The sequence below is a fragment of the Colletotrichum siamense genome, assembly GCF_013390195.1.
Source record: "Colletotrichum siamense strain Cg363 chromosome Unknown KSG_Cg363_contig07, whole genome shotgun sequence".
In the NCBI taxonomy this organism is placed as follows: Eukaryota; Fungi; Ascomycota; class Sordariomycetes; order Glomerellales; family Glomerellaceae; genus Colletotrichum; species Colletotrichum siamense.
Genome location: NW_023501020.1, coordinates 1,316,623 through 1,342,824, shown reverse-complemented (window position 1 = coordinate 1,342,824; position 26,202 = coordinate 1,316,623). Strand labels below are relative to the sequence as shown.

The 26,202-nt window shown below is 49.8% G+C and overlaps 4 protein-coding genes across 4 annotated transcripts; 2 read left to right on the top strand and 2 right to left on the bottom strand.

Annotated features, from left to right (window-relative positions):
* Positions 1 to 5,253: 5,253 nt before the first annotated feature.
* On the top strand, positions 5,254 to 6,606 carry rgxB-1 (Alpha-L-rhamnosidase rgxB; the record flags this gene model as incomplete). The annotated part of the gene is made up of 1 exon (XM_036642537.1): positions 5,254 to 6,606. The coding sequence occupies one exon, from the start codon at positions 5,254 to 5,256 to the stop codon at positions 6,604 to 6,606; it is 1,353 nt and encodes a 450-aa protein (XP_036492571.1).
* Positions 6,607 to 8,819: 2,213 nt separating this feature from the next.
* CGCS363_v010687 (uncharacterized protein) lies at positions 8,820 to 10,047 on the top strand (the record flags this gene model as incomplete). Its single annotated transcript, XM_036642536.1, has 3 exons — positions 8,820 to 8,865; positions 8,960 to 9,203; positions 9,306 to 10,047. 3 exons carry the CDS (start codon positions 8,820 to 8,822, stop codon positions 10,045 to 10,047), a joined length of 1,032 nt encoding a protein of 343 aa, XP_036492437.1.
* An 11,127-nt stretch (positions 10,048 to 21,174) lies between these two features.
* Positions 21,175 to 23,564, bottom strand: andE-1 (FAD-dependent monooxygenase andE; the record flags this gene model as incomplete). Its single annotated transcript, XM_036642535.1, has 7 exons — positions 21,175 to 21,213; positions 21,284 to 21,737; positions 21,804 to 22,279; positions 22,342 to 22,494; positions 22,572 to 22,755; positions 22,823 to 23,272; positions 23,326 to 23,564. 7 exons carry the CDS (start codon positions 23,562 to 23,564, stop codon positions 21,175 to 21,177), a joined length of 1,995 nt encoding a protein of 664 aa, XP_036492438.1.
* A 934-nt stretch (positions 23,565 to 24,498) lies between these two features.
* On the bottom strand, positions 24,499 to 26,164 carry fsr3-0 (FAD-dependent monooxygenase fsr3; the record flags this gene model as incomplete). Its single annotated transcript, XM_036642534.1, has 5 exons — positions 24,499 to 24,820; positions 24,878 to 25,224; positions 25,274 to 25,337; positions 25,390 to 25,936; positions 25,996 to 26,164. 5 exons carry the CDS (start codon positions 26,162 to 26,164, stop codon positions 24,499 to 24,501), a joined length of 1,449 nt encoding a protein of 482 aa, XP_036492435.1.
* Between the last annotated feature and the right edge of the window lie 38 nt (positions 26,165 to 26,202).

Sequence of the window (26,202 nt, the reverse complement as noted above, 5' to 3'; positions counted from 1 at the left end):
TTAGTGGCGTACTGAAGATTTCGGATTTCGGGCTGACGCAGTTCAACAGTCGACAATCAAGGTCGGCGATGCCAGCAGGACAAATGGAACGTACACCAACCTACAGACCTCCGGAATGCGACATGCCGGAAAATCGAATTTCTCAGGCATGGGATATGTGGACCCTGGGTTGCGTTTATTTAGAATTCATAACCTGGCTGTTGAAAGGCTTTCAGGCTGTGAATGACGCATTTGTTGAACAGCGTCTTTCAGACGACAGGAATCTTAGCCAAGACATCAAGGAAGACACATTTTTTATCATTGAAAATGGGTCCGCGTCACTCAAACGTTCCGTTTCAAGAGTGAGTTACGGCCGCAACATTCTCATACTTATCAAAGGGAAATACTGACCGGGTGACCATGCAGTGGATTGATCAACTCCACCAGGATATCAACTGCACAGCATACTTACATGACCTTTTGGATTTTGTCCTTCAGTCGCTTCTGAACCCAAGTCCCCTCCATCGAGCAAAGTGCCCGGAGGTAGTCGAAAAGCTTCATAAGATGCGCGAGCAGTGTGCCAAAGGTGAAGAATACTATATGAACCGGGTACCAAAAGTGGTTAATTCCACACCTCCGGAGCCGTATCGTGGAGAAAGTCGACTGCCACCAGAGGACATACCACCAACCCCAAAGATACTTGAGAAGGAGCAATTTTTCTCTAGTCCTCGTCACTCCCTGGACTCAAACGCATCACTAGTTTCCAGCCTAAGATCTGAGAGAATAACCTCCCGCCCAGACTCTCCACAAAGAAGGATGTCTGTCAGATTCAAGACACAAGACAAGGCGACTGAGGGTTTGGATGAGGTATTGGAAAATGGAATAGCAGACACGCCAGATTCTGCAAATGACGCACAGTCTACCCATCAATTTGGTGCCCGTCAACCTACCAGGCTGGTCTCACCAGAAACAGGGAATTCGAGTGCCATAGGGTCTGTTGATGCGGAGAAGGAGGAGCAATCGAGCTCACACGGAGCCCCTGAGCCCGAAAGCACTCCGCAGAGGCCTTTAGAGAGCTCTAACAATGACGTCGTCGAGAGGACAACGATACACGCTAGTAATGGACAGGTGAGAGAGCCGAAAGTCAGAAGAGGAAGGATTGTGTCGCGAGCTCTTGCCAGAATCAAAACGAGACTACGTAAAGGATTAACGTGACATGGTTTCAATTCTTGCGACCGATGGTCTTTTTTTCTTTTTCTTTTTCTTTCCTTTTGATGGGACTCCTTATACTTGGTGTGCTTCCAGTTAATGTGGATCAAGGCAGAGAAGAGAATCATTAGAAGAGAATCAGTAGAACGAAGGGCCCTGTCAAGACCAGGGTGTCAGTTTTACAGATAGCTTGCCTTCTGTTGAGGCACAGATAATCTTGAGATATCCTAGACTCGTCGCATAGAGCTTTCAAAGGTGACTCTCAATTCTATCTATTCTATGCTCCCGAGATCGGCGCTCAAAACTCTTCATGCTGCTCTTGATAATGAGACCTTATCTTCTCATTTATGCCTTCGATTTCGTCCTGTACATGCAAAAGTCAGTGATCATGAGATCGCATTGCCACCTGGACACACTAACCCGAGTGAGTTCTCTGGGAATTTGCAAATGGAAAAAGCCGAGTTTGATCTGGAGTCGTAAGTTATCCTTTTGTCGTGTTTCTGGTTTCAGAAGGCTCACTTTGATTTGGTATGGCTGCTCGCCAAATATCCTTTGTAGTTCTTCGTCTAACATGGTACGGTCGCCATAAGCTATGGCAACCTGCTGTTCCACATGTTTTGATTTGGGCCCAGAGGAAGGCATGAATGATATGATGATGATTGGATTCGTTAGGACTTGGAATTGTACGGAATGTAGTTTGATTTGAAAAACGAGTCAAGAAACTTTCGAGGACTTGTCGAGGGACAAAACCGCAGGGACAAAACCGTCTTTGGTTTCACACTCAGCATTATCGTCGACGAAAATGTGATGGGATGATGCAGAGTACTTTGCCACGTCATTTCAGGCGTCTGCGCAGTCACGGGTCTGTCCTTGAATGGGCTGAACGATAGGCTCCCTCGCCCTGTTGTCACATGGCACGTTTGGTTCGACTGCGCAAAGTCTCGGTGCGCCACTCGCAACCCAGTGGAAATTTAGGCTGGTTGTGTCGGCTTGTCGCAGCCTGCAGAGCGGCTGTGTAGTAGTCACATTAGCGCTTTCTCCAAAGTCCCAACGACAGCAGCAGCCTGATGATGTGTTCGCCGATCCCCCGCCGAGGCGCTCTGCGGCTGACAGGGAGGGGTGGTAGTGTCGGTTGCCGAATCGGGGGATGGGATCCCACTAGCCTGCAAATCCCACCAAAATATGACCTTCGAAAGTCCCAGCCTGATCTTTGCTGGTGAATAGTTGCGCAATCTTGTGTCTCCCTTTCTGTGAGGAATACTGCGGTCTGTTCAACTTTCCTGCGGATTATCTCCAGCTTCAATGGACTGGGTTCGGACGAAGTCCGAAATAAGTCCGAAGGACAGAAAGATTCTGCGATCAAGGCCGCAGGAAAGCAAAGTTGTGGTCATCAATAGTTTCGGTGAGGCAAGTAAGGATGGTGATCCGCGACTATCTGACGCTGCTGACTGACATTGAATGCAGAGACAAGATGTCAGGCCGTTAGTTAGTGATGAAGAATGGAATGCATGGCTCGATGAGGTATGTTCGTTTTGAAGCTTTTGATACCATACAGATAAACGTTGTCAATGTTGACTTTTACATGATCAGGGAATCCTCGGAACTCTTAAGAACCCTCAAAACGGCGGTGGAGTTGCCGTTATGTCAGTCTTTGCTGCTTCTAATTGTGCTGTTTGAGCTCTGACTGACGACGTCAAAGACTTGGGGGTCGGGCGGACGGTGGGAGCAAAGAAGAGCACAACCCAGCGTCTTTGAACTATCTTCCCTTTTCTCAAAAGATCTTCAGCCGACTAGTTTCCGAGTTCTCGTTTCATGGCTCTATGATACGAACCATCAATCGTGGCCATCCTACCTTTGCTAGAACACATCTGACCATAGGATCACCACCAGAAACGGCAATAGGTGTGTTGAAAGTTTTAGGCTTCTTAGTACTGTATTAACAGAAACGCAGTATACAATTGTCGATCTTATCACGGTTGGCCGGGCGATTTAGCGCTCTCTATCACGTACCTCACACAGACCAAGTTGACGTATGCTATTATATTGGGCTGTGACGCAGCAACCATGACCGAGATCAGTGGCAGGCTGGGGAACGCAGACGGAACACTACGTCACCCGCTTCTTCTTGTCGGTATTTTCGCGGAGATAGAGCGTAAGCGGCATCTGCGGCTAGTCAAGAATGGCTTGGAAGATCTCCTCAAGACTGTGTCCTCTTTGAGTAGAGACGGAGCTGAGTGGAAGAATATTGCACCCCAGGAGGACGAGTCTAGACACGCGATTGATCCTTGGCTGGAAATTCACTACATCAAAAATGGTCTGGAGAATTGGAGAAACCAGCTGCTGAAGATGGTTCAACACGTCGACGAGCTACCTGTTAGATCGGATCTATATCCAAGCATTGACTTTGCAGAGAAGGCAGAAGAGCCGGGTGTGCGAATACAGGAGAGGCTAAGGGAGATTATTTGCGACTACGATGAAAAGATACGAGAATGCGAAATGATCATGGAGGGAATGACTCTGGCAACATCTCTGGTCAGATTATTGACATTCAGTTTACGCGACCCCCTACAGTTTTGCTAATGTAGCCTAGGCCCACACGAAAGCCAACATGGACATTGCTCTTTCAACAAAGAAAGACGGGAGTCAGATGAAGTCAATCGCCTTATTGACTATGGTTTTCCTTCCCGCAACATTTGTGGCGGTAAGTAAGACATGATTTCTCATTTATGTTCTTGACTGAAATCATCAATCTAGTCGCTGTTCTCCATGACCTTCTTCCAGTGGATACCCGACAGCTCAGATGAGACCGTTTCGCCATACCTCTGGATCTACTTTGTCGTCACCGTTGGGCTTACTCTGGTTACTGTTGGACTGTGGTATTTGTTTGCAAATCGACAGAAGGGAGAGAAAGATGGCAATGCAGATCCCGAGAAGGGCATGAGTTTGAAAGAGTCCATCGCAAGTCTCCAGTCCAGATTCAATATCACCAAGTCGAAGCGGTCCTCTGCGAAGAGAATGTAGACCAGCTTGTATTATATCAATTATAACGATGACTAATCTTTGAGTTTCGTCCCGTTGTCAGAGAGTGGTGAAATTGGTACAATGGTCGGCTACCAACCCGAATGCATGTCTAGATAAGTTCTCATCACCATCCGCTGTATGACGGCGCCGTTCTGAATGACGTGAGACAGTGCTCTCACGAAGGTCAAAAGGGGTGCGGTTTTGTATCATCAAGAGTTTCCTTGCGCCCCAGATAATTTCCACCTTCGAGCGCTGTCCATCGGAGACATCACCATTGAGTCGGCATCCGAGTGGGTCATCGGCCCGGGGCTCCGGAGGCCGCATTTCGGCCGGCGTGCGTCATCGCGCAGCGTAGCCAGACTGGAAACCGGTGCTCAGAATGCGGCCGAACAGCATGTACTTGAGCTATGAGCCCATCATTACCTCAACAGATATTTCTATGTAACGTTTCCGCACATGATACTCCAACTCGTGACATACTGCAGCAACCACCTCATGAGCGGGTGAGATCTCCTCACTGCGACCATGCAAGGCTTGATGCTATCATCATCTCACTTGGAGTTGGAAAACGTTCTCCAGAACCAACATAGCTGCACCGCAACAGCAATCATCGTGAATTGCCGAACATGGCAACGCGATACAGGGGAATCATGCGGAACATAGACGTAATGAATGCGGGGAACGGGCGCTAGGGGGAGGAACTCGATGCCTTACCCCGCTAAACTTGGCCTATGTCATTCGCTCACAAGCTGCCGCGACCCCCTGATCCTCGTCATATGATCCATCTCTAGGTTTCACGAAGACGACCTCTCTCAATGAGCTCAACCTCTTCATTAATCCGAGCGAAGAAGTACGAGAACGAAGGTCTTGCGATCAAATGTCGAAGACACTCACGTCCTCATGAAGCGTCTGATGTTCGCACCCTCTCTACCTTGGACCTGTGAGAAACAAGAACCGTCTGTTCGCGGGTGGCAAAGCCTCCCTCGCATCTCAAACCTCGACTTCTAATTGGAGCCCCGACCGCCCCAAACCACACCACACAACATGCGTGGCTTAGCGCTCGTTGTATCTTTGGTGGCCGGCCTCGCCCTGGGACGTGACGTCCCACGGTTCTCCTCAGCCACCGCTCAGCTAGCTGAGGCGGACCCAGACGTGCCCAGCGAGAGTGATTGGGCGGAGAGGGCAGAGAAGGAGGGCCGGAGCCTCTGCTACCTCGAGCCGGCCGCAGATGGCGGCGACGACGCGCCGGCGCTGTTGGAGGCGCTCAACGACAAGTGCCGGTCCAAGAGCATCATTGTTCTTCCCGGCCCGATTTACCACATCAACTCGCCTATGATCACCGAGGACCTCGAGGATGTCGTGATTGACCAGCGCGGCAGGCTCCTCTGGAGCAATGACACGACGTACTGGCTCTCGGTTTCGATGCCCGTGGACTTCCAGAACCAGAGCACGGTCTGGCACTTTGGCGGGGACCGCGTGGTCTGGGAGGGCCACGGCGTCGGCACCTTTGACGGCAACGGTCAGGTCTGGTATGACCTCAACGCGGGCGGCTCCAACATGCCCCATCGTCCGATGAATATCAACTTCCGCGGCTTCTCGAACTCGGTTGTCAAGGGCCTGCGCTTTGTCCAGAGTCAGATGTGGACCATGAACATTATGTACTCACAGAACCTTGTGTTTGAGGACATTTACGTCAACAGCACGTCCTCAACGGAAAACAACTCACTCAACACTGATGGAGCGGATACGATGTATTCGGATAACATCATTTTCCGCCGCTGGGTAGTTGTGAACGGCGACGATGCGATCGCCCTGAAGGCGAATTCGAGCAACATCTTTATCTACGATAGCGAGTTCTTCGGCAGCACAGGCATCGCCATGGGCTCGATCGGTCAGTTTATTGGCCAGTTCGAGTACATCGAGAACTTTCTCGCGAGGAACGTGACCTTGCACGACACTCTCCGTGGCTGCTACTTCAAAACCTGGACCGGCATCCAGATCGGATACCCGCCAAACGGCGGAGGCGGCGGAACGGGTTACGCTCGTAACATCGTGCTGGAGGATATCAAGCTCGACGGGACCCGGGGAGAGCCACTCTTCATCACTCAGTGCGAGTCCTTCTCCGGCCACGCGGGTGAGTCGTGCGACTCCTCGACCTTTCACATCTCGGATGTCGTCTGGAAGGACTTCAGCGGGACCATCACCGACGACGTGCCCAGCTCGGGCTTTTTCCGGTGCAGCGCTGCAGCTGGCGGGTGCACCAACCTGACTGTAGAGAACTTCACCGTCCATCCCGCGTCGCAGGAGGCCGTCCTCGATAAATGGCTGTGCAAGAACGTTAATGGCGCCGAGGGATTCGATTGTACGGAGATTGAGGAAGACGCCGGCGAACTCTAGATGTCGATTCTGGTGTTTTCCAACTTGTTCCGGCGTATCCGGAAGGTCTAGAATGTCCTTCGCGGCGATGGTGACGGAATGCATGTCGTTAGCGTAACCGCGGGTTCACTTCATATGGACCTCTTGCCGCGTATTGACAATGGCATGCTTTGCTCCAAGTGGGAACACAGACCGTTGCCAAGCCTCCCAGTCCAAGGTGTAATTGCTTTAAGAGATGTGAATGTCCCGCCGGGCTGCGACTTGACCACCGTCACCCTGGAACCTCGGCCGAGGCCGGGGAGTTAAGACTCCGGGCGCCGATATCTTGCCCCCGCAATCTTGTCGCCCCGACGGCCCAATGGAGTTCAGGAACCTCGCAACAAGCAATAGACAGTCCGATACCCGATCCTCATCGGGACAGGATGCTCCTCCGTAAGTGCTGCCGCCCCTGGAATGGCCCGATCCATCATCATGGCAGCATCCACAAGGCGGCGGTGACATGGAATTTCCCGTCCATCAATTTTGAGGCGTCCAACTGCCGTTCTCAGCGCTAGCCGTTTCCGCCCTGCACACGATAATCTGCCTTATCAGGAATAATCATGGCATTCTCACATCAGCAAATCCTCCTCGCCTCATCGATTGCATAACAGGCGCTCACAGCCAAGATGCCGGTCCTCAAGAAAACTGCTTGAAGTGATGCGCTGGCCTCGCTAGTGCCAAGGGTGGCGGCGTATCAAGCTCTGATCTTAGCTGCCGAACTTGCAGCTTATTCTCTGGCAGAGCCTTGTTCGTCCCTCGGACCTTGCCTGACGTTTTGTACTGCGAGGACAACGATTTGCCTTTTTTGGCACTGGTATTTGCAGACTGGGGAAAGGGCTTATTCCCTGTTGTACAGACAGAACCAGGTCTGACAGCTGGCGGTTTTGTCCTTTTTAGTTTGCGCGCGGTGCTCGAACGCCTCTTTGGTCTGATGTTGTAATTGGGTGGTCCGACGTGAAAGCGCAGGTTCCCGCAAGTCTCCTATTCCTGGATCATTAGAGCCGTTAGAGGCATGACTCGACACGCGCATAGTTCAGGCAGAATAAAACAACGATTGAGTTTCTGCACGTCGAACATTGACAGCGTAGCCAAACCGTACCGACAAATCACCTAACGAGGTGACGGATGAGTTCCACCGTCCGTCCCATAGCCTGAGGATACGACACTCCGCGAGTGGATCAAGAGCGAGGTGCGAGGTGCGAGGTGCTCTGTTGTTTCTGATACTCTAATTTAACGGATTACTGTATTTTTGTCGGGCGCGACTTGGCACCCGACAAATGACCCCTGTCAATGATCCGGTACTTCCGGCTGCCGAGAAAACCTCAGGAAGTGGCTCCCCCAACATCCAATCGACATGTGGAAGACGAAACGGAACTGGGGATGAACGGTTCCACAGTAAATAATGGATTATTCTTTTTTTTCCTCTTTGTGACTCCTGCTCCCACATCCCTTATTGAATGTTCCTCCGACGTGTCTCCCACCGTCAGTTCATGCTGATTACAGGTGGTCCTACGTGGAGACCGGGCGCAGCAAGGAGCGGAATGAAAACTGGGTTTGATACTGCGAGGTACAGACGCAATCACACGCATCACACACGCGTTCGATGGGCGGCGCAACGTCTTGGGATCCCCCTAGGTCGCGTGCCCTCCTTCCTCCAGTACCGCCAACATGCCGAGACCAGTCAACGCCCGGGATGTCAGTCGTGTCTCCAGTCCCCGCCGCTCCTTCTTTGCTACAGCCCCCTTGGCAACCCCCTATCAGACGGCTCCGTGTGGTCGCACCCGCACGTGTGTCGTCCAAGGCTGATGGGGAAAAATAGGAATCCCAACAACGCCTGGACGCCGATCTGACAATGCTTGGCCCCGATGCTGCTTTTTATGCTGGATACTGGGGCGCGTCCGCGCCCGCGAGTGGGTTTGTTCCGCCCGGAGGCAGCAGCTGTGCCCTGGGATTCTTATTAGCCTCGTCATCCCTCTCCTTTCTTCCCCAGATGGTTACGAGTCTCTGGGAGGTTTTTGGCATTTTACAAGTATTAATCGATTATCATTCACTCCTTTTCCTGTCTCCATTGGAGAGAGACAGCACCGGTTCCCTTCTTCACATCAAGACGGATGTTGTGATACCCTTCGGGACGCTCCAGATTTCCCCGTTGACTTTCTTCTCTCCATTTTTTTTCATTGGGTTAGACTGCGACCATGGCTTCGTCGATCCCAGCCCTGAAGAACGTGGTAGAACCGGCATGTAAGTTCCACTGAGACAAACACCACTTCTTCTCGAAGACTGGCGCAAATGCTTAGTATCATCTCGTTCAAACTCTGACCCGTGTTCTCTCCAGTCATTGTCTTTGCGTTCACCATAGGCACCCTCATCAACCGCCGCAGACCGGAGTATAATGATGACGTAGACGCCTGCGAGCGTGGGTCGGAGGATTCGTCGTCTCGCCCCACCTCTCCGCTCCTCAAGCCGGGGATGCGCGTGGAGGCGGCGGAGGAGTCCCGCGTCAACAGCAACCTCCTCGTTCGGTTCTACAGAACATTCCCCTTCCTTTCAGAGATTTGGTATTGGAACTTGACATACTGGTAAGTACAACGTCCCTGAAGTTTTCTTTTTCTCGTCTCGTCCTGTTTCTTGTTGGTGTGGTACCGTGCGGATCAGGGGTCTAACTCTACTTCCACCACCAGGGTCTATCAACTCCTCCGTGCGTTCTCGGCACGCATGATAGCCGGCAACGAAGCTGTCTTCAACCGCGCCCGTGACCATGCCATCAGTATCCTGCACTTCGAGAGGTTCTTCGGTTTCGACATCGAGCTCGGCGTCCAGCAATATGTTCTCAACAGCGTGCCATGGCTAATGCCCATCCTGGCCAAGGTCTATTACTCACACATCAGCCTCGGCATCTGCTTCATCATTTACACGTATTCCTTCCTTCCGCCGAGCACTTTCCAACGAATCCGCCGAACGATCGCCATGGACAACGTAGTCGCCTTTTTCATCGTCACTTCGTGGCGTTGCATGCCACCTCGACTGCTGCCGGCCGAATACGGATTCATCGATATTCTGCATAGCGCACAGGGAGGAGGCAACGCGTGGACTCACAACAAGTTCCAGCTCACCATTGCGGCTATGCCGAGTCTTCACTGCGGTACCGCCCTGTTCCTCGCATGGTCCATCTGCCGCTTCTCGCCCCACCGCCCGCTCCGCCTCATCGCGCCCCTGTGGCCCATGGCCATGTTCCTGACGATCGTTGCGACAGCGAATCACTTTGTTCTCGACGCGATGGTTGGTGCTATGGTTCCGGTCATTGGTTGGAGATACAACCACGTCATTCTCTACCTCAAGCCCATGCAGGACAAGGTTTTGGAGGGACTGGGGTTGAAGGTTCCGGACGATGAGCGACTTGCACCCATCCCGAAGGAGTGGTAGAGGTTCGGCTGGAAGAGAAGCATTTGATGACTGGAAGTTGATTTCACCTGTAGGAAACAACTCCATTTGCAGAATTTAATACGTAATAAGACAGACAACGCTTACGACCAAGACCTTCTCCCCTTGACCGTGGGTTACAACGCTAAAACCCACGGTCGTGAATGTATCATCGCGAAAGCGACATGTGCTACGCCTGATTTCACAAACAGACTTCTCGAATTGTGACTGAGCTCCAATCAGCTGCTCACGAGTCGTTTTAGTTCTGTGCTGAAAGGTAAAAGAGCCGTAGGATGGTGTCAGAAGCATCTGCAGGAGGCCGACCGCCATCTAACGATGTGACTTTCGGCGCTGTTTATACAAGAGAGTAGCTGTGCGTTGCCAAACTGCTCCGCTCGAACAACATAAACCCACTTCAAATTCGGAACAAAATCAGAAAGCCCTGGATACATTAATTACGATCTAGTCTTCGATATGTCATACAAGAAAGGTGACCATTTTATCTTCTTAAATTGAATGTCAGTAGAAACCAACGCAGTAAAGGATCTTCAATCATTGACGTGTGTGTTGGCGGCAGCACATATCGTGTCGATAATTACGGCACAACTTCCTTACTTCGAGGCATTCTCAAACTTTCAACAACTTGCCGGCCGTGATCTCATTCACGATCCGGTTCCATATTTTGATCACATCCTGTACGCAATCGAACATGGATATCGACATTTCTTTCAGCGCTTGCCTGCTGATCTTGGGGCATGTCACGTGCTTTACGAGACTCTGGAGTTTCTCGGTGTTGACGTTCTTGGCAGCATGAAGCTCAGAGATGTCTTCGAAGGATTGAGGCGCTGGAAGAAGCCGTTGACACCCATAACGGGAGAACCGAGAGACCCTAACCTCTCGGAGTCCAGAAACGCTGCACTCCACTTGGTATTCTCTTCATGAAAGACCTGAATCTATGTGACTATGCTGGGAGACATTCCAACTTTGCATACCAGGTTGTACTACAAGTTTAAGGCAACTCCTCCACCTTTGACCTACGCACGAGCCGAGTAGTTAGGGAGGCCTTTTTAGAAAGGTTTGATCCCACTGATTCACAACGCTGTAGCTTAGGTGTCTGGCGTTGCCCACATCCATGGCTGACATTGAGCAAAGGTTGTCCCTAAGCCATAAAACGTGTTGACAAGTAACATGAACACCTACGATCTTACGACGGTATGCGAGTTGGCTCATAAAAGACCCAATGTACGTATGGCTTTTCCTTTGGATACTCGGGCATTTAAGGGTTACAACCGTGAATGCCACTTTCTGCCTACACCTGCATACATAGCATATAGTGTGTGGACTATTTCTCATGGTTGATATGTATTGTTGAAAGGGTTGCTTCCTCGATGGAGTCCATTTGCTTTGCTGGTAATGCTCTGCGTCAAAGACAGATCGGCACATGTCTTTGCGAACTCATGAAAGCTTTTCAGACTGCCGGCTTGCCTTGCTTTTGGTCCACATCGCGCGTATTGAGACCATCCTTCTTGATTCAACTGCACTCTCGACATCCTCCCGAGAAAATTTCGCAATTTTCTTTCTATTAACGAGGAAATGCCAGACACAAACAGTGAGTAGCGTAAGGCCGACAGTAACCAAGAAGTAAATCCAAAGCAGTGGGGATACAATCTTGCCAGAATCCTGAGGAAGCCACTGAAAGAAGGTCATGGAGAAGAACGTCTGCATAAAAACATAAACAATTAGTTAAGGGAGACCGCCAAGTATCTCAAAAGCTCAGGTTTAACGTACTGCCGCAAATGTCGGTGGAAGAAACACAGCTGTCAGAAGCGCTATGGACTTCATATGGCTGCTGTCCCTCTTGGTAGACAGCGCAATCTTCATGTTGGTCTGAGTATGGGCCTGCAACAGATTAGCTAACGGTGACATGCATCTTCTGGCTGACATACTAATGAGTTAGCCAATATTGTGCCTTCCATAATCATGCCGCATTCGCTAATCTTTTCATCATAGTCACCAATGATTTCAATCAAGCGTTCCTTGATCCGGTTGCCAGAGGCCCGCGCTGTCGATTCAAAGAGGAACTGGGAGCCCCCAGAGCCCATTCCACCCGCACTCGAACTCCACATTGCCGGAAGTTCATCGATGTGGCTGGCTATCTTTAGCATCTGTCGTTTCCAGTTCTGTAGGCCAATCTTGAGGTAGTAAATCTCCAGCCACGCATCTATAGCAGTTTCTGACTCGTCGTCAGTAGACACAGTTTCGTTATCGGTGTTGATCTCGCTGATAGATGAAGTTATTCGCAGCAACTTCGCTATTCCATTGTTGACAAGCGCGACTTGCCGTGTACGTTCTATTTCTGCAAATATGCCAACTAGGAGAAGAGGGTGGCATGCAGCTCCTTCTGCATTATCGAGACGAGCTCTGACTTTCTGCATGACATCGTCGTCGCAACCAAACAATATCGCAAACGTTATCTTTGACTGAGTTAAATATGTCATTGACAATGCGAGGTCATTTCGCCAGCTATTCGAGGATCGACAATTATACACTTTTTCATCGTCAGTTTATATCCTTGAGGTGTATAAGTCGTCCGACCTATTGCTGGCTCTTGAGACGGGCCGATGGGCAGGAAGGTTCTGCTGAACGTGGCCTGTCCACGATTGATGGCTCGAACAAAAGAGCCATGAATGAACATTCCTGACACTATTTCTTGGAACATGTTCTCTGAGAAAGGTATATAGGACAGAACAGCCGGATTATGGGCTGTGCTGCTCTCAGCATGTCGTCGCGCGAGCCTAGTCATGTATCAGTAGACATGACAAACGACGTCAGCACTCAAAAGCTTACACTAATACTAATCCTCCACCATTATCACTGAGGTACGGACTACGCTATTCATTACTCAGTAAACTGCCCGGGTTGCAGTTGTGATACAATCTTGATTACCATATTAGCCCAGCTGCATGGATCTTCATTTTTCGCGGGTGTATGGGCGTGAAATATTTCCTCCTATACAACTGTTAGTCAAAAGACGGTTTTGAAAGGTTTGGCTGTAGGGCGCTTCCATTATTCATCTTATTCAGGACCATGCTCGTTCCTATTCCAGGGCGTTCGCTGAAGTGGAGTGTTCCATGGTCTGCCCGAACTATAGTCGCGTCTTTTCGAACCCACTCCATAGCCGGTGCAAAGAACAAGCTGTCACAAGACGTAGAGGCTGAAAATGTATGTGCCAGACTTCATAGTGGCAGGACTACACGACAGATTGGCCAGTCTGGTCTGGCTTTATCTCCAGTCCATACCTTACTAGCAGAAGAATACGTCTCATGCCTCCCATCATCAAGATCAGCCCATAAGGTGCACAACGAGGCAAACTTACGTGTTTGCCTCGCAATGTAACTCGGCCCATTGTCTCGGACTTGCATTAGTACGTATGCGCAATGGATGGCCAGACTCTTGTATCCTTAGCGCAGGCCGCCATGCAGGACATCAGTAGCGTGGAAGCTCATTCACCTAAAGGTGCCCAACCCATGTATGCCCAATAAAATCTGCCAAATCCCCCATGAAGCTGCATGTGGAACAAGTGCATGCTACAGCTCACGCCGTACGTGGAGTCAAGGCATTGGTGAAGAGACCGGGGGTGCGTCACTGAATCCAAGAGGTATTGGGATACAAGCTTACTATAGTGGCCGGCACCGCCAAGAGATGGTTCGCAAGTTGATGTGCCTCACTTTACATATGAGCCTTGCGTGCCGCCTAAAATGCTTGGTCTGGATGAAATAGCGGTCAGTAAGTTCAAATATCAATGCATCAGAGCATTATTTGACACGAGGACTTCGAACTGTAAAAAGAGAGGGCTTTCAAGCATTTGGGAAAGTAGCTCAACATCTCCAAGCAAGATCTGATATCCAGCATCGGCGCCAAAACCATGTCTGTCAAGCAGCATGTTACCATTGTCTACGGCGACACACAGCTACTTGCTGACCGGCTGACCCAGCTGTTCGGTGACAATAAATACAAGATCAGGGTAGGCATCTCTATTGTTCAAACCTTGAGAAAGCAATGGTAATTAGTATGATAATTGGAGGCCGCCTTGCTGACTATGAATAATCTCAGATTAAAACTGGCCATTTCGAGCTTACAATTCCTCGTAAACTGCTTCAGGTTCGTCCAACTTACTGCTAAAGCAATATAACTGTCCTGACATTAGATGTTACAGGAGGAAATAGATAGCATCAATGATAGTATCAGGTCTCATTACCAAGCATTGGACAAAGGGCACGTGACCTGAACAGAGAACACCTGGTTATGAGGAAATGTTTTAGAATCCATGGCTCAGACTGCAAACCTTGTATGCCACAGCTTCATGTCAGAACTGTGAGGAATTCAAATTCTTCTATAGATCATTTCGGGTGATTCTGAATGACGCCTTGGGTGGTCGGGGTCATATCAATACTCTCAGGAGAGGCATATCTCACCGGACGTATCCACGCTTAATACACAAACTTCTCACCTGTCTTGATTGTCATCGTCTGAATCAGGATTAAATAAACAAAAACATTACTGTCGACAATGCGTGCCCATCGCAGCGTTGATCGAGCTGAACGCGCCTTACATAGTCGGCAATCACGTAAGGTGCGGGCCTCCGCGATCAACGCCGCGATCGCGGCGGCTGCCTCTCACGCAGTTAACGTCTGTTCCACATCACTACCAACGCAGTCAATATAATACGATATTTGCTGCCTACAGTACCCTACCAGCTAGCTGGTCCTGTGAGACCAACAATTACAATTATTTCTTTTTATATTGCATGTAGCTACTGCGCAACTCTCAAAATTCGAGTTGGAAACTGCGTACCATCCAATGAACACCGGAAATCGGTTTGAACCAGTGGGACACAGCCTGAAATCCCAACATGCCGAAGAAAGAATCCACAAGCGTTAATGACGGATTCCCAGTTCGAGACATTCCTTGTTCCATCATTTCTATGATATGACAGAGGTCTGTTGATTTCATTGGGACTGGCTGAGAACACGCAAGGAATCCACCGATGCGAACAGGGGAGTTCCTCGGCCCAACAACCAGCATTTCCACAACTGAACTCAACCGACACATAGCGCCGTACTATAATCGCCGTTTACAACAAGGGAAGCATGATTCTAATAACTCTTTGAAACCACGATTCCGTGTTCCGCCGGATCGTCGACCCTTCGTTTGCGTATTGTCACGTGCGTCGGAAAGATCCAGCAATGTTCCCGTAGTTTGAGATGCTGTTTCGTCGCCGAAAGGGTTGGTTGTAGAATTCAAGTTGGAGGTTCCAGACATGACCCTTGGCTGCATTTCCTGCGGTGGAGGTTTTTTGGCAATTGCTATGATCCTGCCATGGACGCTCGGTATCTCGTCAATTGGCGCCAATCCAACCACATCAACTAGGCTCGAGGTTGGGCGGTTCGAAGGGAATAAACCTTCGGCTTCATAAATAAGTTACTACTCATCGGACTTTACGCAACAGCACTCACCTGAAGATGAATCCCAAATGTAGGGGCGTACAATGATTGGTCGTCGAGGATCTGGCCACTCATTGGTATCAAAGGCTGCGCCGTCGTTCCTGTCTAATGCTTCACGCAGCCTCTTAAGCTTCTTTACCAACTGGTCGCAGGAAGCTCTTTCCTTGGGATTCGGTACCAGAAGTCTCTCCGCGATATAAATTAAGCATTCATGGTGGTATGCGGTGCAGTTCGGAAGAGAGCGCAAGTGGTCGATCCACTTATGAATAGGAATTGGAAGATGGTTAGTAGTAGGCCAATAGCTTCTTGGGTGTTAATCGGATATTGACGTACCTCTACTACGGAAGGCTTTAATGTTGCCTTCTTTCTTCCCCTTTCGTTTCGTATTATGAAGAAGGTATCCTCATTCAATCCTGGCACAGATTCATTTGGCGCATCTCGTTTGTCGCAGAATGTCACCGTAGCATTGTAGCCCTCCAATGCCCATGTGATAAACTCGAGATACAAACATCCCATGGTCCAGATGTCGACTGATCTAGATATGCAGTGTCCATGTAGGTCGCTTTCTGGCGGTCGATAGGTTGGTGTTCCGCGGAAGTTGTGGTTCAACATGCCTGATCTTGAGCCCTTGCTGCTGAATTTGGCGAACCCGAAGTCGGATATCTTCAAGATACCAGACACATTATAAGGTGATGTCTCTTCATGCTTAAACCATAGAATATTCTCTGGCTTAATGTCGCTGTGTCTTCCGTAGGGTGTTTCCTGCGATGGTGAATTTGGCCTGTCGAGATGTGACCCTAATATTTGATGAGATTGATAATCATGAATACTGTTCAGGCCCACCGCAAGGCCATGGCACTGTTCTGCTATCCACAGCGAAAGTTTACGATTGGGTTCTGGCTCCCTGATTTCTTTCCAAAGTCCGCGCAAGTTACGATCGGCAAAATGAAAAATGAGGAAATACTGATCCCAGTGTTTATAGGTTGCCAGAAGTTGTATGAGATGCTCTTGGGGTGTACGACTGAATCTCTTCAAAGTGTCCACCTCGGCATGAAAGGAGCTTTCGTCGGAAGAGTCGAGTTTCTTCACAGCAAAAAAGAAATCCTGACCCTATAGTGTCCGTGGTTATCACACGTTTGTATTAAATGTCCGTCCAATGAGAAATAACTTACAACAGCATAATCAAACTGGTGATGCGCCTTGTGGATCTTAACTTGGAATACTGTACTACAGTTGCCCTGTTCAACAGTCCGCGACGCAGCCTCATCGAAAGAGACGAAAGGAAGAATTATTTCCTTCTCCAAATCATAATGGAACACCTTGTCGATGTTGTTTTCTGACGGAGTTGAGAAAAACGGCGACATGACAGACCACTGGTAATTGTCAAACGTCTCGATGTCCTTGTCCCCCCAGCTGGAGAACGCCTCAATGGCTGTACCACCGTGATAGAATCGTCCACGATCACCATGAAGGTCCAATCGGAAAGGTAAATTACCATCGTGAAGGCCTTCCATCCAAAAGGACAATATCGCGTCGGACTTCTCTACCAGAAGCAATATGGCGAAGAGTTTTGACATCCTTCCTTTCCGAGACATTGTGGCTCCATCTTCCCCGACCGCGGGGTCTGCGCATACAGCCCTGCATACTCGTGGCAGTGCCGCATGGTCTTTAATGTGAGCATGTTGCTGGAGCTCTTCCATCACCCTGTCTGTGGTAAGAAGTGATCTCATGACATCTAATGGCACGAAGCGCTTTCTACTCTTATATGACAAGCATCGCTGTGCCCGAAGAGCTTTTTGCAACACACTGGAGCCATGAGTGGCTTCTTGTGGCGGCAGAGGATGATCCAAGATCTGTCCGTCACCTAAACAGGATCTTAGCCTATAGTTCTCAAGTTCCCAGCATTAGGGTAAACAGTACGGACCTTGAGATAATGGATCGATATTGGAAGTGTTAGACAGAGCGTTATTGGCCTCGTCGGGACTTGTCAGAGTTATGGTAGGGTGATCGGGTCCAGTCTTCTGTGGGACTGGGGGCGTGATGGTCTCCAGGATAGGACTACCAGGCCTCACAGTCGGACCGTCCACAGGGGCAGAAGGCATCTCCGGCTTGATCTTAATTTTCGTTTAGATCCGTCAAAATTCGGGATGCACGCAACCTCAACTCAGATGGCTGAACAAAAGAAGCAACGGACCTTTGCTACCAGATTGTCAATGACAAGCATTCACATGATCGCACGTCGAATCTGCGTCGTCTCGGGGGTTGAACATGATTTGAGGGATTCCCTTGCCTGACTGCCCCCACATCTGATGCGAGAGATGTTGGAACAGTGAGCGATGGGATGCTCACTGTTCACGCCCGTACCTTGAGTGGTTGAGCAAGCGCAGAATGCAATGTTTCTTCTAAGGAAATACCACTGTCTTAGCGAGTATTCAAGTAAAAAAAGCAAGCCTTCATCCCTGTCCACGGCGAGCAGGCTATGGAAGGGAGTACTGAAATTATCTTCTTGGCTCGACGGCATCAGTCGCCTTTCTTCGTCTTGTTAGCTCGTCTCCACAGGGAGGCGCGAAATACTTGAACGTCTCGGAGGAATAAGAGGGCATTGATCGAGGCTCGCTGTGCGATTCCGACAGTGGTATGCTCATCAAGATATCTACAGACTTGGAGATGGGGGCACATCTGCTAGGCTATGATGCTCAATACAGTGTGCAATACGAATACTGCGTCAAATTGAAGTAGACATAGTAATTTATCAGAATTCTTGAGAAATACTGAGAAATGCAACATCACTCACAGGGCTTTGGTAGGTTGAAAGACGTTGACGTCGATAAATAGTGCCCCGCATGTTTTGATATTTTCCGTATCGTTCACACTTATGTTGCGATGAGTGTGGGATTGGTGACGCAGCCACGGAACAGCTGCCTACGAGCGGCTGATTGCAAATTCCAAGCCAACATGAGAAATACCGCCTAATGGCTTCGAAGGGAGTGTATTGTCAACTTGCCGATGGCTGTGGCATGGCCTCAGGCTGGGTACATTGGCGGGAGCTGATTGTGGGCACAACAAATGAAGGGCTGTTGGGCACGGTTTGGTATGGCGCTCTTCGTAAACGTGTATATGGAAGTAACGGCATGGTTATTCTAAGTGGCTTTAATGAAGCATACTTCAGCTCTAAAACGCGCCATCCACTGTCCGTGATGGCTCAAATCATCCTAGCCCTTGACCTGTCGCCATCTTGTTTCCTTGACATTACGACACATAGCTCAGGGTGTCAGGCAAGGGACGGAATCACGTCAACGCCGTTATTGAGTGCTGGCATTTGAGGCTGAGACAGCAGTGGCAGCTGAAAGCGCTCACATTTCTAATTCGTTCTTCTCAGGAAGCCCGACAGGACGCCTCGAGCAGGTGGCAATGGTGACGGATTCCGCGTAATATAATACCTGGTCTCAACTACGGAGACCGATCGTTCGTTCGTATAGAATACGCGTGTCATCTCATCACTTTTCACTCCGCGCCTCCCGAAGCTTGGTCGCATACTCGTGGTTGCTCGCGGAGCCATATTCTGTAAAGCGATATTTGCGCATCGCTTGCGTCGAAACGCTGATGTGAGCAGGTAGCACGTTGTCTCAAGGACAGAAAGGTGTGGACGTGATGCATGCGTCCTATTTGCTCATTCGAATCTACTTCCAGAGAGGTTGAGAGGCCAGTATGGCCATTGAGACACGAGTTCCCGCCACCACACAAACCGCAGTTACTTCCAGATATGCCAAAGACATGTTCACCGGTAACAGGTGTGTCACGTCATGAGTGCAAATCAGCTGCGCGTCTGTCCGCGCAGGAATTTGTGGCTGAAACATGATCAATAGTCACTCCACACTCGAGTGTGTGGCGCTTATCGTTCTCAGGCGACGGCGTTCCATGTTGTGGTCACCAGTGCAAATAGACGGAATGCATTGGCTGACACTAAAACTCTGGTCTCGGAAATGTCATTACAGCCTTTTGGGTACAAGGACGACAACAGGGCCAAAGTATCTACAATCGATTGTGCAACATATATACATAAGCTCGACAAACCTTTCGTCGCACAGATCTCTCACCTGTTTTCCGGTCCAGTCATGATTCCCAGCACCCATTACCTTTGCAGAGGATAATTGACCTCTTAAACCTCGCGCGACTATGTCATTAGGGGACGGGGCCAGACTGACAGCAGAGTCTGGACAAGGTGACGCTCCCGGCGGTCTTTCGACCCAAGAGATTCACTCTCGCTATGTCCGCGACACCCTTGAACTGTCGACAGTCTTGGAAAAGCTATGTGGGCAAGGACAATACCGCATACAGGTGGGTAGTTCCCGTAAAAGACGAATACCTACATGTGCTAAGGAACCAGTTACGAAATAATGTGTTCAAGATCACAACTCCTAAGAAAATCGACCCTCAAATCCTTCGAACTGAAGCTAGTGTGTGAAGGGGATGGAAGGTTCTCAGGGGGTCTTCAAGTCAGGATAGTCTGTGTGCTACATCCAGCGGCATGTTAGAACAAGATGAACCATAGCCATGAAGGAAATATGATGGTACGTAGGTAACCGCGCTTCACCGGTCATAACCTAGATTGTTGTTGCAATCATGTCAAGACGATTGTGCGTTGCAAGTGTCAAAATGATAGAACCAGACGAACGAGGGGTTTCAAGAACAAAGGCCAGAGTGTTGTGTACTCCATATTTTTGGTTGGGTGCCGGCATGATTGCTTGTTGAAACTGCGCGGCCGGTGTCGGGTTTTGGTTTTCATTTGAGGCAATGCACGTTTTTTTCCCGTGTATGGGATTTGAAATTCATGACTGTTGTATTGTATCTGACGTGTTCCTATTATTTTGACTTACTGGTACGTAGCTAAAGCTAGCCTTGGTTGGGTGCCAGTGCTTCAAAGGTCTACCGGCCGCAGCATCGATCTGGATTCGAACCTGATGCGTTCTGCTCTCTGAGTGATAAGTTGTGCAAATTGACTTCGGAACTTCTACGCCCACTTGTTCAGACGGATAATTCCATGATACAGTTTGACAATTTAGACACTAAATCTTGATTCAATTTCACATCCGAGCTGTACAGTATGGTGAACAACGCTCGCTAAGGTATACTCTCATAGCCTAACCCGTGTTTAATGTGCTTTGGTCTCACTTTTCCCACTAGGCTATGGCGTTGAATCTTCTTTTCATTAGGTATGTAGGTGTGTATGGAAATTCGGGCATCATGCCATGATGAAAACCAACCTCTGTTGGAATAACCGCGATGAAGATAGCGTCTATGAAAAAGGCCTTTGCTTGGCTGATCTTTTCAGAAAGAATCCAGCAGTTTTTAAAAAGGCTATTCCTCATTGTAAGCAATAGATAGCTGCTCGACGGTACCTAGTCATGATGAAGACCAAAATGAGCTGTGAGCTTCCCAAGCCTCGGGTATGTCCGATGAATTTAGTGCCGACGTTGTCACTGCCCAAAACTAGCCAAAACACTCTCCCGATAACAAGCCATGCCTGCCACCGTGGCTGTTGGACCCACAACGAACAAACCAAGGCAGATTACCAATGCAGACACCAATGACTGGACTGTGGTGATGTATCCACACAAGCGCAAACTCAAAGGTGCAGCTCCAAGGGCGAGAAGTAGTGAGGAAACTGTAAAGGCTAAGCCTTCGTATTTGGAAAACCCCAATCCCACCAGAAATGCGTTGTTTCCCCCCAATACCAGGCTTAGCCCAGCACCATGGCGCAGGACGTTGATGATGTGAATAGTCGCAGATACAACAAGGGCGGAGCAGTGAATGACTCGGATATATGGCAAATCTGCCTTTGCAAACATGTTATGTGTTCTTGCCCTTTCAACCCTGAGCTTGAACTTCTCGTCATCGACACCAGCAGGTGACGAAGAGTTTCCAAGGGCTGAGAGACTTCTTGCCAGCATGAAGCAGATGATTGGAGCATTTCTCCAGATAGTGATCGAGCTTGAGTCCATTCTAAGCATAGCGATCGCAGCTGGAAGGACGTATCCGACTGTGACGATTGGCAGTACCATCTTTGCTGCCGCAACCGGCACATGTCTTCCGACAATGAGACCACAAGACCAGTGGGCGAACAGCGCAGCTAGTGGTCCTATTGCGCCTGGCCCGAGGAAGTTGTTGACAACAGCGAAGGTGACGATCCTTTGTTACTAGTCAGCGTGGCTCTCAGGGAAGGTCTGTGGAGTCTGTCGGTAATGAGAAACTTACTGGGCCCAAGAAGTAATTCTGTTACCAACTCGGTTAGATTCAACTAACGCCATCGCCAGAAGTGAGGCTGTGTTGACGAGAAACGTCACGGCCGGTAACATTGACGCATTCGCGACATCCATTGAGCATAAAGCGTCAATAGCCAACTCAAGGCTTTTAGGCAAGCGTATCAGGCCAGCAGCCAAGGCACAAAGAAGCGTGGTGGCAGCGATAGATGCCAGCTTATTGATCTTGCTCATATTCTTAATTGGTCTGGCGGGCAGCTCGTCTTCGAACGGGACAGCCCGAGGACGCCGAGGAATCTCAAGCCTATGCAAGCTGGTCGCCGGAGAGCAAAATTCCACACCTCTGTAAAGGACACCGAAAGACCCAAGAGCTGGCATGAAGTATCGCGCAATGACTTTTCCCATCGTTGATCGTTGAGTAAAGGCGTTCTGGAGCCAGTAACCTTGCTGGACAACATCTTGAGCCCGTTCCTGCTCGTGCAATGTGTGGTTAGCATCAGTGATAGGGTCGGTGTGCCGTATGAGGTACTCACAAATCTGATGGTATGGACCTCTGCAAGCACGTCTTCTATTTGTTTCTCGCCGAGCCCGTCGGGACTCGAGTCAAACTCTCGGAGCAGAGCGTTAACTAGAAGTGCCCCTGACTCAATGGCGCCGTTTCCACCCTGACCTGTTACAGGATCAACCTACCAAAGACACTGTTGTTAGCGCAGATGCTGGTAGCGATTGCATCGCGTAGGAACTTGAGTTCCAGGCGGCTTACCTTATGAGCAGAATCTCCGATGGTCACAAGTCTCTTGTAGTGCCACTTCTCAAACACATAAGTTTGGAGTGGCGCCAAAGTAGTTACGATGCGCTTCTCGTACAATTCTCCGAAGGTCATGTTCTCCAGGATACGGTCGTTCGCGTGTTGTTCCACAATTCTTGCCTCATCGTCTTTAGTATACCTGTCCAACATTGAGATCAGCAATTGCATGTGAACGAATATATGAGAAAAGTCTCCGTTGTACCCACCTGGGAATATTTTCTCCATAAAGCGTCTCTTTCAACTCCATGAACAGGAACCAGTACACTCGGTTGCCGGGAGCCGCCATGAGAAAGTAGCTGTGACCCTCGGAAAGGGTGTTATGCTGGCTAGCTGCGGGGTAGGCCTCGGGTCGATGGGAGATTCCAAAAATGCAAAGAGTTGTAGCAGGGACTTTAGAGTATTCGTCATGGGGGAAGCAGCCAGGAGGAGCATTGCGCCACATCTCCTTCCTCACAGTGCTGTGGATGCCATCGGCTCCCACGACGATGTCACCACTGAAGACTTGGCCATCCTCCGTTGTAACCCGGGCAGAGGATTCCATGATATCGACAGAAACGGCTCGCTTGGAGGTGAGAACTCTTTCTTTGTGCTTCAGGTTAGAGTAGAGAACCTGGATGAGCATCTGTCTGTCGATGAATATCATCGGATACCCGAGCCTGTCTTCGAATCAGCCTCAACTATGAATCGTCAACACAACGATACAACTCACATCTTCTCCCACATTTCCATGAGATCGTGTTGATAGCCATACGCCTTGCCTGAGGCCTCTCTCAGGTACGCTTGTTGGTAGACTTGATCCTCAGCCTTTGCTCGATACGCTTCGTAACAGCCAAGCTGGTCCAGGATTCGGAGACCGTTTGGCAACAGACCAATACTGGCGCCGACTTGAGGTGCGATGTCGGGGTAAGCCTCCAACACTACGTAGTCGATGTCGAATTTCTCAAGCATGTTGGCTAGCGCAAGGCCAGCCACACTACCACCAACGATAACAACTCGAAAAGGCATCGCGAAGCGTTTGAATCTGCTCAGTGATTGTAAGATGATGCAATGATGCAAAAAAAAGAAGACTGGAGAGGGAATAGGTACTGAGAGCGACATTTTAGCAGGTTTGACACTTCAGCTAGTGGTATTATGCATTTCGAAGCCCAACAGGCGGGCGAGATGGGATTCCGATTGCGGAAACGGACTGGTTCAAGTCCCCGTGCCAAGGTTGAGACACTCCCGGCCTTGAAGAACCTCCACAATGACTGCGAATCGACCGGCACTTTTTCGATCCCACCGGCTATCAGTGGGGCAGGCGCAAGGGGCATTCGGCATCGGCCGTGGTCCTACTCTAGACAAAACACGCATATCGTATCATGAGTGGTGAGTGTCAACTTGTTGAGCTAATAAGTTGCTCCACCCGTACACGGAGGATATATAAACAATAAGAGAACTGCACTCCCCACCCCCACCCCCACCACTCCCCGAGAGGGGTGGCCAACGCAAGCCCTGTGAGAAGGGGCTGAGCGAATTCTGAGCTTAAATATCGGTAGTTGATACAGCATACAAGATGTAAGGCTGGATTATTTGTGTTGCCAGTTTCGATTATGACGCGACTGACATTTCCATCGTGGGATTTTCGAAGAGCTAGCGTCGGTATTTTGTACATTTTGCAACTCAAGTAGATAAATAGTCTGGTTGATAACTAGGCGGAACTATCTTCCCAAAGGCAATGCGGCACGGTGGATGATAGGAAGCCTCACGTAGTAGGAAGGAATCAAGTCAAATGTACACTAATTCTAGCCAAATTGGATTTCACCTTCATCTGCACCTTTGTCTCTTCCTACGTTCATAGAGATTCCGCAAGACGCTAGTATCGACGCTATCAAATGTCCGTCCCTCAGATCAAGCCCCAGTCGCCCGTATTCTTCAAATCCTCAACAAAGATCCCGGATTTCTCTTTCTCTTCCTCTTCCTCAATACTCCAGGGCTGCACCTGATGACCTACTGGTAGATTGGTATTCTTGAACGGTTTGCCGCCCTCAACTGCCAAGCAAGCGTTTTCGAAGTTCTCGGTGACATATTTCTCGGCATGATGTGTCCATACCCACTTGCCGAGCAGCATAGGCTGTCTTTCATCCTTGAGAATCTCGTTCATGTCGCGGTGAACCTGACGCCTGTTCACGAAGCCATTGTGTTGCAGCAGTGACGTACGCTCATATCTACGTTGCAGCGATTAGAAGCCATGCTGGATGCAATGCACAAACCTTTCAACTTACCTGAGAAGCTGATGAACGCGAACAGCCAGCGCGATGCGATCTTTGCCCCCCAGCCTCAAGCACTCGGGAAGTGACATGGCATCTTCGAGTGCCATGGACGCCCCGTTCCCGGATGATGGGATGAAGCTGTGCGCTGCATCACCAACTTGAATGATGTGACCGCCATCGGAGTGCCACTTGGGTTGGGGGTTACGGCAGCACAGCTTCCATCGCACAACAGTATTCGGCGGGGTACTGTGAATCGCTTCCATGAGGACTGGATCCCAGCTCTCCTTATCGGGCATGACATCCGCGGTTTGCTCAGGGGTCACGGTCGATGACCAGGACTCTACGGCGGTGCCATCATCCTGTGGATCTTACATTAGCCTGAGTTACAAGGTGGCGAGAAACGCATACCTTGTGCGTGATACCCAGGAAAATATGAGTCTTTGATAAGAGGAACACGATGTACATGTCAGGACTAGACTTCTGTCAGTGAAACCCGCGGTACCAGGACCATCTAGAAGACGTACGCGGTATACATGCGCAGCTGCGGTCGTTCAAGCTCAGCAATTGCTTTCTGCAAGGCGGGAGCGTTTTTGATGTGGTCGGTCGAGTACATGACACGATCGGCGCAATATCCCGTGCTAACTGCGCGAACCGGTTTGCCCAGCGCTACACCGCAACTCTTAGAGCCGATGCCATCCGCCGCTATCAAAACGTCGCCAGTGAAAGTGCGACCGTCTTCGGCATGGGCCGTAGCAGTTCCCTTGCCATCCTCGGAGTACTGTGTGATGTTGACATTGTAGGTCACGGGGATTCCCAGCCGCTTGCACTGACCCAAGAACATCAAGGCAAGATCTCTCCGACTCGCTATCGGCTTGGCTCGAATGGGCCAGATGACATGCGTGGCAACTGCTGGGAGGTGGTGCTCGAACTCGGCCTTTGGGATGGCGAACTTCCCATCGCGATAGCAGAAACATGTTTCGACGTCGAAAGCAAAGTGGTCCCATTCCTGAAGCATCGTGGGGTACTCCTTCAAGGTGGCGTAACTGTTTGGGCCGAGTCTGATAACATCGCCTAGGCAAAAGACGTCAGTCGAAAACTAGAATATAATCGTAGACAAATTGCACGCGCACCAGCCTCGGAGATGGCCTCCCCCTTTTCAAGTACTTGAACCTCATGACCCTTTCTCCAACATTCGACGGCTGCCTGTAAGCCACCTAAGCCTGCACCAACAATGACAACGTTGATTCCAGAAAGAGGGTATCGCACGACCCCGTCCACGATTGAACCACACTCAGGCATGTTTACTGATAAAAGTTTGGGTCAAAATATTGTCGGAA